General features: G+C 33.5%; 6 protein-coding genes across 6 annotated transcripts; all 6 read right to left on the bottom strand.

Annotated features, from left to right (window-relative positions):
* Positions 1 to 752: 752 nt before the first annotated feature.
* PRP11 (Prp11p) lies at positions 753 to 1,598 on the bottom strand (the record flags this gene model as incomplete). Its single annotated transcript, XM_041549307.1, has 1 exon — positions 753 to 1,598. The coding sequence occupies one exon, from the start codon at positions 1,596 to 1,598 to the stop codon at positions 753 to 755; it is 846 nt and encodes a 281-aa protein (XP_041405241.1).
* A 339-nt stretch (positions 1,599 to 1,937) lies between these two features.
* Positions 1,938 to 3,836, bottom strand: SIR2 (NAD-dependent histone deacetylase SIR2; the record flags this gene model as incomplete). Its single annotated transcript, XM_041549306.1, has 1 exon — positions 1,938 to 3,836. One exon carries the CDS (start codon positions 3,834 to 3,836, stop codon positions 1,938 to 1,940), a length of 1,899 nt encoding a protein of 632 aa, XP_041405240.1.
* A 949-nt stretch (positions 3,837 to 4,785) lies between these two features.
* Positions 4,786 to 5,403, bottom strand: RTG1 (Rtg1p; the record flags this gene model as incomplete). Its single annotated transcript, XM_041549305.1, has 1 exon — positions 4,786 to 5,403. The coding sequence occupies one exon, from the start codon at positions 5,401 to 5,403 to the stop codon at positions 4,786 to 4,788; it is 618 nt and encodes a 205-aa protein (XP_041405239.1).
* Positions 5,404 to 5,768: 365 nt separating this feature from the next.
* NAT1 (peptide alpha-N-acetyltransferase complex A subunit NAT1) lies at positions 5,769 to 8,297 on the bottom strand (the record flags this gene model as incomplete). Its single annotated transcript, XM_041549304.1, has 1 exon — positions 5,769 to 8,297. One exon carries the CDS (start codon positions 8,295 to 8,297, stop codon positions 5,769 to 5,771), a length of 2,529 nt encoding a protein of 842 aa, XP_041405238.1.
* Positions 8,298 to 8,742: 445 nt separating this feature from the next.
* KABA2_02S13992 (pseudouridine synthase family protein) lies at positions 8,743 to 10,518 on the bottom strand (the record flags this gene model as incomplete). Its single annotated transcript, XM_041549303.1, has 1 exon — positions 8,743 to 10,518. One exon carries the CDS (start codon positions 10,516 to 10,518, stop codon positions 8,743 to 8,745), a length of 1,776 nt encoding a protein of 591 aa, XP_041405237.1.
* Positions 10,519 to 10,821: 303 nt separating this feature from the next.
* On the bottom strand, positions 10,822 to 13,302 carry GPR1 (Gpr1p; the record flags this gene model as incomplete). The annotated part of the gene is made up of 1 exon (XM_041549302.1): positions 10,822 to 13,302. The coding sequence occupies one exon, from the start codon at positions 13,300 to 13,302 to the stop codon at positions 10,822 to 10,824; it is 2,481 nt and encodes an 826-aa protein (XP_041405236.1).
* Positions 13,303 to 13,558: the final 256 nt, after the last annotated feature.

Genomic DNA, 13,558 nt, shown 5'->3' with positions numbered 1-13,558 from the left:
CTTATATGTAAATTTGCTAGTTTATATAATCTTTTTACCACTTTATTTCCAAAGTTACCACTTCTTTCAATTGTTGTTAACGGGAATTCTTTTTTCTTATCTAACTATGGAATTATATATCGAAATATATATTATTTTTAATAATTTTGTAGATCACAATAGTTTTAATAAACGTGTCTAAATTAGAATTCGATCATGACATAAATCGTTCTTAAAAGATGTCATTCGATCAAACAAACAATACGAATATACATGGTAGGTTCAATTAATAGATGATTAATTTCCCCTTCTTGCAAAATTCATTAATATTCTGTTTACCATTTCAGTTTCAGTTCATACAATTGGATATCATCGCCCAGTACTCGAACAGCCCAGCATGAATAATCAACGAGTTGTTCATTTCAGCTGCGCAACTTCCGCCGCGAGGTCAAATTTGACAAAATTAAAGTGTTGGTCATTTGGACCCAATAAGGAAATATGTCAACAGCCTGGCGAGATGATACTGGTGTAGTTTGAAACAACGATCATGAACTTTATATATGCTTGACGATTTTGTTGTTAGTGTATATATATATATATTAGATAGTGACGTTAGGTATTCGTAATTAATGAGTTAGGCCAGAGTTGTGACATTAGGACAGTTCTAAATTTGGATGTGTGACATCCCATCCAGGCGAGATTTGGAAATTATAACCTATCTAGATATGTATGAATCATAGTACGGTGTGAGAAATGCATTGAAATTATGTTGTTTAATTTTCAGATGATATCCCTTCTTTATTTTCCTCATTTTTGAAAAAAAATTGAACAAAGAAAAAGCCAAGCTCTTTGTCCCAATAAGTAGATTTATTATTAAATTCATCCACTGAATACCCTACATAGTTATCTGCCCGGAATAATATCTCTCTGTTCGGTATCTCTATAGATACATTGCTAAATGGTGGGTATGCTACCACTATATATTTCTTATCATTTTCTTCTTTCGATGTAAGTTCTAAACCTGACACTATTCGAGCGAATGGAGAATACAATATTGGATTCTCGGCATCTACTTCCTTAGTGATGGTATTATCTCCACTATAGTCTACCCTAATGCATACACCTTCAAGGTCAGATTTCTCATCCATGATGCGTACTACTTGGCAAGGCGGTATGGCACCATTATCTTGTATATTCTCACGTTCCTTTTGTACATCTAGGTCAAACTGGGTCTTTTCAGTTTCCTGTTTACCCTGTGATCCATGTTTTCCATATTTGCTATCTAGTTTACTTCTTCTTAGGACGTTCAAACCATGTTTCTTACCTTGTAGATGACGTTCTACACTACTCCATGACATATGCATCGTATTACAAAGTTTACAAACAAGTTTACCGGAATGGTTCTTGTATATGTACGGATTGGTATTGGTCTTTTTAGCAATATCCTCGTTTTGTTCATCTTCTTCACCTGGGGTCTTGTCTTCATCGAATGTGAATGGTACTTCCACACCTTGTCTTAGTAGCTCATCTACCTTCTTTCTACGTGCTAAATTGGCCTGTGAGTCAGAGGCAATACCACCACCACCTTTCTTAGACCCGACACGATTTTGATAATCCATTATTACTAACTATAAAACTATGTGTGTTCGATAATGCTCTATCTAATTGCTATTTCTCTTCTTTTATCCACAACTTTCAAATGTATTCTTAGATATCCATAATAACAATTTTTAATATTGAAAAAAAAAAAGTTAGCTCTCTATTTAGCCTCCGCGATGACTTCCCTCCCACTATTCAAATTTCGACCTAATTAATTATAAATATTGTCTTTTTTCCCTTGAAGATTAAAAATGTCATTTCTAATGCCTTTTTTCCTTATTCAATCAAGAAGTATATATTATATACCATATGTATAGGGATGTATATATTAGTGTGACTCTCTCAATAAGACACCAGGTCTAATTGTTTTCACGCTTAACAGAATACACACCTCTTTCTTGTTCAGAAATGTCGTATTTCCCATTAGAAAGTTTTTCCCAATCCTTATGATTAAACTTCCAGCCACATCGGTTTGTTACTAACCCAGCAATATCATCACAGAACCCCAGGAGAGACAAATCGAAATCCGCATGTCTTACGGGATCTCTGTTGATTAGCACCTGCGGTACTTGTGCTGGGATCATGTTTACAATATCTGATACAGGTGCAACTTTTAAACTGGTACCGATACAGATCAGTAAGTCACATTTATGCATATCAGCCATTAGACACTGAAAGAATCTCTCCGGTAGAGGCTCTCCAAAGAAAGTTATATCTGGCTTAAGAACACCATATGATTTGATATTAGATATCGTTTCTATTTCAGCTGAAGTGAATTTTTTATTGTTAACATTAATATCTGCACTCCCATTGACGTAAGGATTGTATAATTTCATCATTTTGACTCTTTCTTTGTAACAATTTGGACAGATCGGTAATTCTACATTTCTAATGTTTTTAAAAATCTTGGAACCTGACACTTTCCAGTCACATGTGACACATGTAGCAGATGCAAAGGAACCATGACAATGAACAAGTTTATCAGCTGGAATATGTGCATATGATTCTAAATTATCAATATTTTGAGTATAATTTCTTAATAATTTCCCTTTATCCGATAACATCTTAATAAAAGAATGTAAAGGGGAATAAACATTTTCTGGTGGCAAAATCATATTTGCAATACTATAGAAAATAGAGGGTTCTTTCTTGAACAACTCGTAATTGAACACATCTTGTGGATCATTTAAACCTAAATACTTCACACGAGAATAGAAACCTTCAGATGATCTGAAGTCTGGGATACCTAAGGATGTAGAGACACCTGCCCCTGTCAATATAATTATATTTTTAGCACTGTGCAAACGTGTCACGAAATTATCTATAGTAGAAAATGTGACAATTCTTAATCTGGACGATAGGACTTTATTAATTGCTCTTTGAAGATCTTTTATCAATCTAATAGTTTGTTTTTTTGATAATGGATCATCAATATTCACGAAAATTAATGATGATTCTACTTTTACATCTTCATCTTGTACTGCTTTATAAATAGATTTTGTTAATTCGTTGTCTTTTAATTCAAATCCTAATAATCTAATTAAGAAATATAAATATAAAGAATTTAATTCTTCTGGTAAATAAGAATCTAAGAATTTTCTTGATCCATAAAATTTTAAAAACATTCTTGCATTTAATGTATCATCTTTAGTGAATTTCGGGAAAATATATTTATTTGTTACTAAATTTTTAGCAATTCCAATTGGCTTATTTGGGGCAATAGGACCTGAAATTTTATGATTTATATTTGTATTTACAATTTGTTTATTTGGATTATCATCTTTTTCAGCATGTGCGGCTGCATTAGCAATATTAGCAGCAGCATTTTGTTCCATAATTATTTTCAAATCCACTTCTTGAGTATATCTAATTTTATCTAAATCAGCTTTATCTTGATATTTTTGTCTTTCTTCAGATGTTAATTGATTCCAAACTTTTGGAATCAATTTACGATGCTCACTCTTCGATATGTTGGAGAATTGTTTTGCAATATTATCTTTATGTTCTTTTAAAAAAAATGCATAAGCGGAACGAGGACCTACAACACTCGAAACAGCATTTTTCATTTTCTTTCTCATGGCGCTATTTATTTCTTTAGGATTAATTGTATTTTTTTCATTGGGCGAATTTATCGATAGACTGTTATTACTACTTTTAGTCAATGAAATGTTATCAATTACATCTTCATTGGTTCTTTTCTTACTGTCATTAGTATTATTACTGGTACTAGTACTGGAAGTAGGGGTTGCTGTTGCCATTTCTTTTTTTGGATTATTATTATTATTTTGATAACTTTTTATTACTTTATGATTATCACTTTTATTTATATATAAGTATTATGTTTGTTAAGTCTTTTCTGTTCTATTAAGGGAAGAGATAAAAAAAATATGTAAATATCAAAAATTGAAAATATCAAAAATTTAAAAATTTAAAAATTAAATCAAATTAGTGAAAATATATGTGAATCTCTTGAACTTAGTTCTAAAATAAAGAACGTTGTAATAAATCAATTGTGTATGTATATATATGATGTAACTATCTAATTATTGAACTGAACTAAAATTTAAATAAATAATAATCAAAATGAGAGAGATAGAAGTACTAAATATGAGTTTCTAGCCTCTCGATGCCTGTTGGATACAGATATGTTCACGTCTCGCTAATGATATTCCATCTATCTGTTAACTTTTAGAAATCGCGTGAAGCAGTGAATAGAAAGGAAAGATAATAAAAAAATTTTCCTCTTAGTGTGATTTGATTTGTTTGGATTTGTTTTTCTTTGCCCTAACTGAATTTTTTTGAAAAAATGTGCGAAATTTCGATACAAATTTCTCGCCTTGTCTCACCAAAATTTATGTGATAATTTACTGGTAATAAACTGCACTTTTTTGATATTTTCTTAAGAATTGGGAGTGAGGGGATTGCTTGATGGGGTCATCGCTTGCTTGCTGGATTGGTCGCGCGCATGTGTGATATCAATTTCAATGTTGGTTTTTTTCGCATCGTTCTATAATATTCTATTCATTCTCAGTGATCCTTGTTGGGGTTTCTGGTTTAAGCAACCGGTTTTCAAACTTGGAGAATAGATGTCTGAAGGTTGAGAGAAAAACAAAATCCTGAGTTTCTGTCATCGGATATAATAAACCCCGGTTAGGTAAGTTATACCTTTCATACTGTAAAGTAAAATTAGTTTGTTTGTTTTTGAGTTCAGGTAGCATACTCAGAATAACCACCATAATCGTACTGTGATTGATGTTGTGATTGCTGCTGTTGTTGTTGTTGTTGTTGTTGTTGTTCCATATTTTCAGATAGTGTTTGATCATGCACCATCCCTACGAGAGGACCAACGCCGATTTTGGATAACTCGACTTCCGCACTGGTATGCTCTAAGTTTATATCGTTTACAATAGTACCGGTCTTCTTACTGAGACTGGATACTTTAGCCATTAGATCAACTTCTTCTCTATTTCTAGCATCGACTTCATTTTGTAATCTTGTAATAAATTCCACAGTTTGCGTAAGTATCTGGCCCTTATTTGGTTTTCCATCCCTTGTTCCAGAGCCTTTACCCTTTGCTGATGTAGATGACACGTTAGGAATTGCTGGCATTGCTGGCGTTGTTGCAGAACTACTACCACCACTTGGTGTATTACCAGGTGTGCCTCCTTCTGAATTTTTAGCATAATAACTATCAAAATATTCTTCAGGAATCATATCCAAAAGTTCTTGGATTCTTTCATTTATATTATCTCGACGTCTACGATCATTTTGAAAAGCAGGATTTCCTGAACTCGAACTTATCGAAGTTGATAATTTTTCAGTCATTTTCTTTTCGTTAAACTCGAACTGATTTGGAATAATTATGTGTGCGTGTGTGCGTGTTTTGAATTGAAGCCTATTGTTATTATGGTAAGTTTGTATATAGCGACTCGACAATACTCTCTTTCTCTCTTTCTTATTGTATGTTTCCTTTGAACCGACAGAGGTTCCTTCTAATGGTTGTTTTGTATACCTTTTTTATTTCAGCCATTTTTTATTTTTTTTATTTTTTCTAACCAGTTCGCTAATTGTGAATATTTTGTTTTATTTTCGTATTTTGGGGTAGATAATTTTTAGTCAATTACTGAATGACTCTTAATATAAAGAGAGAGGTACATACATATATATTATATTGTTTTATATAGTTTTATCTATAAGACATATTGTAAGATATAGTTTTGTAATAGAGGTTCATCTTGAGAGATAGCACTCAAAATCATTTCATTAACTCTTGCATCCTCAAATAAAGAAGTCTGTTTTAAAAATATTAAAGCATTCAAATCAAGACTATTAAAGTTTTCCTTGAAATAGTTTAACCAATCAAATGATTCATTCTCAACTTCATTTAAAGGTAAAAAGGAGTAATCGGTCTCTAATCCCTTCGTGGCTACTTTCTTAGCAATCATATCCATAGAACTACTTTCTTTGGTAGCTAATAACAATACAATAGCCATAGCACCAAATAATCCAGATTTTTGATTATATTTCTTTTCAAATTTGGAAAGTGCACCTAGACATAATGCAAGCTTGCCATTTCTATATTGATATCCAAAATCGATGACATGATTTCTTTCGTAGTCCTTTGCTTGTTTGCTATAATTTTGGTAGAAATTATCACCGAAAGATTGCAATGGTGTCTTGGTGGCCAATAACTCTTCACCGAACACATCAGGATCTTCTTCTTCCGAATATGAAAGTACTTGTTTCTTTTCCTCATTTTTACGTTTTGTTAGACTTGCAGCTTCCTTCTTGGCCTTCTTTTTATCATTTTCAGTTAATTTTACAGTTTCATCGTTGCCCTCTTCTTGTTTACGTTTCAATGAATTGTCATACAAATTGAAATATATCTTAGATGCTCCATTCATTGCACGAACATACATTGGTTGAGTGTATAGACGTTCACCCCAACGTAACATCTCTAAGTAAGCACGTGGAGTACCCTTTCTCATACAATACGAGTGGAAATCCAATTTATCATCTTCAAATTGTTTATAGAATTTACTGATAGCATAAAATCTCTTTAAGGATAAGCCCTTATATTTCTGTACAGACCATTCTAAATCCTTAATTTCAGCATTTGAGTCACCTTTATCAGAATCCACAGTTTGAGTTCTCAGTTCATCCAATTTTTTTTGGGCAGATATGTGAATTCTGTAATAAGCTTCGGCTTGTTCAGAGATAAACCAAGAAGCCTCGACAAGGTGAAGGTCTTTAACACCATTCACAGAATCGTCATTCTTGGTAAATAATGATGCAACTTCAACGGCTTTATCAACTTGGTTGGCTCTCAAGTAATATTTAACACCTTTACAATTGATAAATCTATCTTGCAAGTCTAGCTTTCTACCTTCTTCCAAAACCAATGCAGCCTTCTCTAATTCACCGGTATGTTTTAAAATACGAGCCTTCATCAGATAGAACTCAACCATAGTTGGGGTATGTTCGATGGCTTTTTCCACGTATTCTTGAGCTTTTTGATAATCCCTTAGGTTCAAGTGGTGTTGAGCCAGGAAGTAACAAGACCAGATATATGGGATTGGTTGTTCCCTTGAGTCTTGCTCTGACAAGTATTGGGTTACAATATTTTCTAATAACTTTGGAACCACATTTCTCCTCTTCAAATACAATGGTTTAACGTTAGAGAAAGTAGCTGGAACACCACGTTTCAATTGAGGTAGAACATACTCTCTTAATTTTTTTGTTAATTCTTCTTCATCGTGGATGAAAGTTAATGGTAAAAATTTTGGTGCTTCACATCTTGGGTAAAATGATGCAAGTTTTTCATATAAAACCTTTCTTAGTTTATTATTGGTTGTGATGCCCAAGGAAACTTCTAATAACTTGTAATATTTGAAGTCATCTGGATTTCTCTTGATCAACGTTCTATAGACTAAAGAAGCTTCCTTGGTTTGACCCAACTTCATGTAGATAGAAGCCTTTCTTTCTAGAAGACCAAACTTATCAAATACATTTGGTTCAATATCATCCAGATGATGTAAAACATTCTTCAGTTTATCAGGATTGTCACCAGCTGCTTTATACATAATGTCATTTTTATAGATCAAACATTCATTATGTTCATACATTTCAGCATTACTAATCTTACCTTGGGCCAGTTTTTCAAATTGAGATAAAGTGTTGACAGCTTGTTGTCTTTCACCGTTGATATCCTGAGCAATGGCTAAAGCAGTCCAATTAGCACGATATCCGACAAACGATTCCCAGTACTTCTTTCTAGAGTTCAACGCAGTCTTAAAATCACCAACTTGGGATTGTAAAGTAGCCAAATCTCTGTAAATTTGTTTGTTGGTAGAACCGTTATCAAGAGAAGCTTGGAACCATTTAATTGACTCGTTGTATTCCTTTACCGATCTCTTATAAATGCCTAGAAGATGGCAACAGATAGCAGAGGCCTTTGTACCATCAATCTTGCTGGTGGCTTGCCCGATATAATCAGAAGCTTCTTCCTTTTCACCAAGAAAATAATGGTTTAAACCCTTCAATGCCAAAAAATCTGGAGTAATTTGTTTCTTCATTATAGTATCTAAAAGCTTGATAGACTTTTTATATTGTTTTCCTTCGTACAATTTCAAAGCTTCCAAAAATTGGGTATGGTGATCCTTACCGGCAGCTGCTTTACCAGCTGGTTTTGGTTTACCACCTACTCTTCTTCTTGACATTGTGTTATAATTGGTGTAATGGGTACTGTCTCTAATATAAACAACTCAATTAATAAAATTAATAACCGGAACTAATTATCAGATAGGTTCCTTTGTTCATCTCCTTTTTGCTTATATAGATAGGTGTCCATGAATCTCACATCTCTCTTTCTTTGAACTGTGCAGAGAGTGAGGCTTCTGCGTTGAAAAAAAAAATATCAATAATTTTTCAGTACGCTGCCCTGCACACTGACTGCACGACTGGCAGCTTCAACGGAAAATTTCAAATTGGTCGAGATAAAGGCAACTTTCAGGGTAATTCTTCCGAGACCGAAAAGGAAGAAGAGGGAGATGTTCAATTGGAGGTCAACCTGTAGGTCAAAGCACCTTATGGGCCATTTTTTACTTTCAATTTAGTGACTATTTATGATGTGCTACAAAAAATAATATGACATATGGTCAGACACTAATGTACGAGGTCTGGAACTTGTATAATTTTGTCCAGCAAATGTTCAGAACTATCTGGAATCAGTGTTCCTCTATATTTATCGGTTCTTACGACAATCGCGATTATATTGGACTGGTACTTTTGTATTTCTTTGCTTGTTATAATTGGATCTACTGATGTGGAGTATATAGTGCACCCCTCGGGTAAAATGTCCTTTCCAGCTTTTCTCAAATAATCATTGATCATATTATCAATTGGGTTGATCTGCAATGATCTCAATTTTACTGAGGTTTCGGATAATATTTTATCCTTGTGGACTAACAAGGAGTGATAATTTTCATCAGTTGAAGACTGTAATTGTTCGGTAAATTTACGATGTCCTTCTAGCGCCCATTCAGGGTAGGGAGTTTGATAACTCCAATTCTTCAAACCACATTCATTAGTATTAACAGTTGAATCTAGATCAAGTTTCGATGCATACTTGAAGGCATGTAACCATAAAGTTAGTTCGGTTGGATCTGGTTTTGAGCATAATTCAGTGTCACATTCTGGGCACTTCTCTTCCGACAATACTTCCCCTTTTATGTCGCGATAGAACCAACTCTGTATGCTCTTTGTTTTCCCAATTTCATGAAGTTTTTCACTAATCTCTTGAAAATTTGCTTCCCCATTCTTACCTAAAGTTGATCCCCAAATAGAAACATTCGAGTAAATAGGATCATTGGCAATAGGAAAACCGATATATTGTAAGTGAACACGTATTTGATGTTGTCTTCCAGTAAGTGGCTTACACCTAACGATGCTTGTTTGTCCATCAAAACTAATACATTGGAATACTGTCTTGGAATGTTTAGCACTGTCCTCATTAATATCACAGACCTTGTTTAAAGCAACTCTTGGATCATACGTTCTTAGTGGATTTTCAACAGTAATCTCCCCTTTTGGAAATTCGCCCACTACCCTGGCGATATATTCCTTACTCACTTCTCTCGCCTTCAACTGGTCTCCCATTATATCTGCACCCTTTGGTGTTTTGGCTAAGAACATTAGTCCACTGGTTAGCTTATCTAAACGATTGCATGGATGTACTGTGTATCCTAATTGTTTCTCTAAAATCTTTGTAACACTGTTGAATCTGTACCTTCCAGTTGGGTGCACTGGTACACCACTAGGTTTATTAATTACTAGTATGTCATCATCTTCACGAATGATATTTATAGGTGTTGCCATTACTGGTGGTTCGTGTCTATGGATCTTGTGTGTAATAAGGTTTCCGTCATGAACAATTGTATCTATGTTAGCAACCTGGTCGTCAATGAAAACAAAGCCTTCGTCGATACATTTCTTATAGTAAGATTCCTTTCGGTCTCGAAATTCAGTCACAAATATGTCTAACAATTTTCGTTCTCTCCATCTTTGTTTGCAAAAAGTTTTGTATGTAAAATAATATGGTTTAACAATTCTAAGATCACCCTCAATTGAAACTTCATATTCAGGATCTTCTTGTTTCTTTTTGTTTCCGTCCTTGCTAGACTCTATAGCCCTAAGTTTAAAACCTTTTTCATCACGAAGTGTCTTGATTCCCTTTTTTTTTATAAGACTATTAGTATCTTCTAGTTTCCTTCTTTTCAACTTTTGTGTTTGTATCTTTTTTGCCTGTTTAACTTCTGCCTGAAGCAATTCGTCAAATGCTGAAATTTCTGTTAACCCTCTTTTAATATGGGGCATCTTTGTTCTAAATAATGTACCTTCTAAACTTATCTTGAACCCCAAACTACGTGCAAGTACAAACATTCGCAGCTTAACCTTATTTAGCTTGGATTATTAGGACGTATTCAAAACAATTCAATCGTTTTTAGTACCTATTCGTTGATCTCGGTAATTTTTGCAATGCCCTAGATTTCTTTAGCATTTTCCAAGCCGTAATTATGTTTTTGTTATGTAAGAAATAGAAAACATTACTATATGAATGAATGATAAAACTTTTATAATACATTTATTTATATATGAAATGATAAAAAAAGGTATTTATAAATGCATTAGTTTGTTTTTATAAAATGCAACGAACAAGTCTACTTTGGACTTGTAAAAATATTATTAAACCCCTGGACCTTTTAAGAATGTCAATATATCCATGCCGTCGCCATCTTGTTCAAGAATATCTTGATCGTAACGACTATCTCTACGTTTGCGTCTCGTTGTAGGGTATGTCGAAAAATTTGTTGAATCATCGAAATGCAGAGTTGTTGAAGGACGGTTGTTACGTGGATCCTGACTAATTGAATGAATACTATTATTAGATTCATGATTAAAAGATTCAGGTAGGTTGTGTGTGGGAATATTATTAAATGGATTTTCACTCATATTGTCTTGAGATTGACTATTTTCTGAAGTGTTTGAAGTGGTGGTCTTTGCAAGTTTATTTAAGGCTAGCTCGAAGCCAGGTCCCATCAGTTCGGTATCATTTTCGTAGTTCAGATATAAAGATCTGTTTAATTCATCCAGATCAATACCGTGCAACATAGGGAAATAATGGAGAACTCTCCAATACCATGGAACGTTGATTGTAAATTTGTCTTCGTTAAATTCGTGGTTATTAATAGCATTTGACGTATTAGTTGAAAATGAAACTACAGTCTCTGGACGTGTTGGATGTTTTGAATTTGGACTTTCCATATCGCCTTGATTCCCATGAGAATTAGTGGTAATGATGTTTGATGTATCTTCGGCGAAATAGTAACGGCTCCAATACTCGGAATCATTACAGTTATCATGGTAAACAATTTTAAATTGGAATATTCCTTTTATTGTTATACCGATATACCATAAGGCTCGTTTCCAGAATTGTGGTTGATGTTTCCAGCAGCCTAGTTTTGACCATCTACCTCTGTAGAACCAACCACGTTTTCCTAAATCACTGTTGCAGAGAGCCATAATTTTTTCTTCCGTCATTTTACCTCTGCCTTTATATTCATCAAATAGAAAAGAAGTTTCAACGACATTCCATGCAAGGTTCCACGGTTTTTCTCTAAAGATAAACACAAACGTATGAATTAAGCAACTTAATGGTCTAATAAATGTGTCAAGATATGTTAACCAAACTATTGGACCATGGACCACTTCATGTCTTGTTTGTGAAATATCAGATGCAATAGGAAATGACCAAATGACCAAATATGAGAACGGATAAATGAAAATGAAACGTAAGTTCTTTTGAACTTGCATTCTTCTTCTTTTCATTTTATTATAAGTTTCACGTTGGAAGTTTAATCTAACGTCTGTCAAATCGACTTTGTCTGCACTGTTTGAATTCGTTCTAGCATCATTTGGTGGTGTCATATTTGTCATTTCGTAACTATCATGATTAGATCTAAATGGTGTGGTTGGAACAGAACCATGTTCATGTGAGTTTTCAATATCTGCAGCAGTATTGTTACTTCCTGAAAATTCATTTCTAATGGAATCTGGGAATGTTATTTGGTCATTCAAAGAATAGGAATCACTTGTTGTATCAACGTTATGTTTATTACTATTTTGGCCAATTTCGTTATTATTATTATTTTCATTATCATGTGTATTTCTTTTCTGTAATGGTTTCTTGATGAAATCCATACCAAGACTTTTGGAGTCACTGTCAGAATCTGAACTCATTTGATCAACAATTGATAATGAGAAGAACCCCATGACTAAATCCCATAATTTGATAAAGGGAACATATACTATTTTTTGCCAGAATGGTCTTTTTTTCTTTACTTTTCTTGATCCACTTCCATCTTTATCATTTGGATTAAAATCACCCAATTGTTTTCTAATTCTCTTGGTCTCCTGTATTACATATATATAGATTGCAAAATAGATTCCAAAGATAGAAAGAATTAGGACGTATCTCAAACCCCATGACAAGACGTATTTGTACCATAGTGGTGTTGGAGGTAAGTAACACCAAGCACTCCATGGTTTGTAGCCACCCCTTCTAGGCTCGAATTTGAAATCATAATTGTTATTATCCTGGATGATCCGTACTTTATCTGTCACCATATCATAATTGATAATGTTGTAATCTATGAAAACTAAGGATGCCATGACACTAGGAACAATAAAAGTTACAGGCCAAATGATAAATTTATATTTATAAAGACCACCTTCTAAGTTTCCTGTTCTTGTATTCTTCCATCTCCAATTTGGTTTGAATATTAGTAATCCGAAATGAACAGCGACAAAGATAATAGCAAAATCTGCACCTTCAATAGAGAATGCTGTGAACCATCCCAAAATATTGAAAAACACCGGATTTGAATAATGATATTCATCGATAAGGATAACGACTGGGTATATGACTAAGACCAAAGCTTTAAGAAAATCACATACGATTAAGAATAAAATCATTTCATGTCTAAACATTCTTTTCCTTCTATCTGCTAGCATCAAATAATGCATTCCTATAAGACCTGCCACAATAGAGGAAGATGCGGCTACAATAGCTAGAACTCTCATCCTTATAAGTTGAAATCCATTAAATGTGGAGGTCATACCGGGTAGACCCAATGCAACATTAACTGTTGTTGTATTTAAAATCATTTTCGATTGATTATTTATTTTTTTGTTTGTGTGTTGTGTAATAAATGATATAGTCACCCCAAAAATGAGGTCACTTAATGAACGTTTTAAAGCAATAAAAGCTTAAAATAAATAAAAACTTCTAAAGGAATCTCTTACTTCTTCTTTTTCTGTGTGTATTTGTGATAATTAATAATAATATATGTCTTTTTTCTTTTGTACTGTTTTAAAGAGTATGAAATGTTGTATTTTATTAATGGTATTAGAGTATGAATTC

This window comes from Maudiozyma barnettii (genome assembly GCF_903064755.1).
Source record: "Maudiozyma barnettii strain CLIB 1767 genome assembly, contig: KABA2_02, whole genome shotgun sequence".
NCBI lineage: Eukaryota > Fungi > Ascomycota > Saccharomycetes > Saccharomycetales > Saccharomycetaceae > Maudiozyma > Maudiozyma barnettii.
The sequence above is the reverse complement of the archived record's forward strand: the minus strand, read 5'-3'. Positions and strand labels throughout refer to the sequence as shown.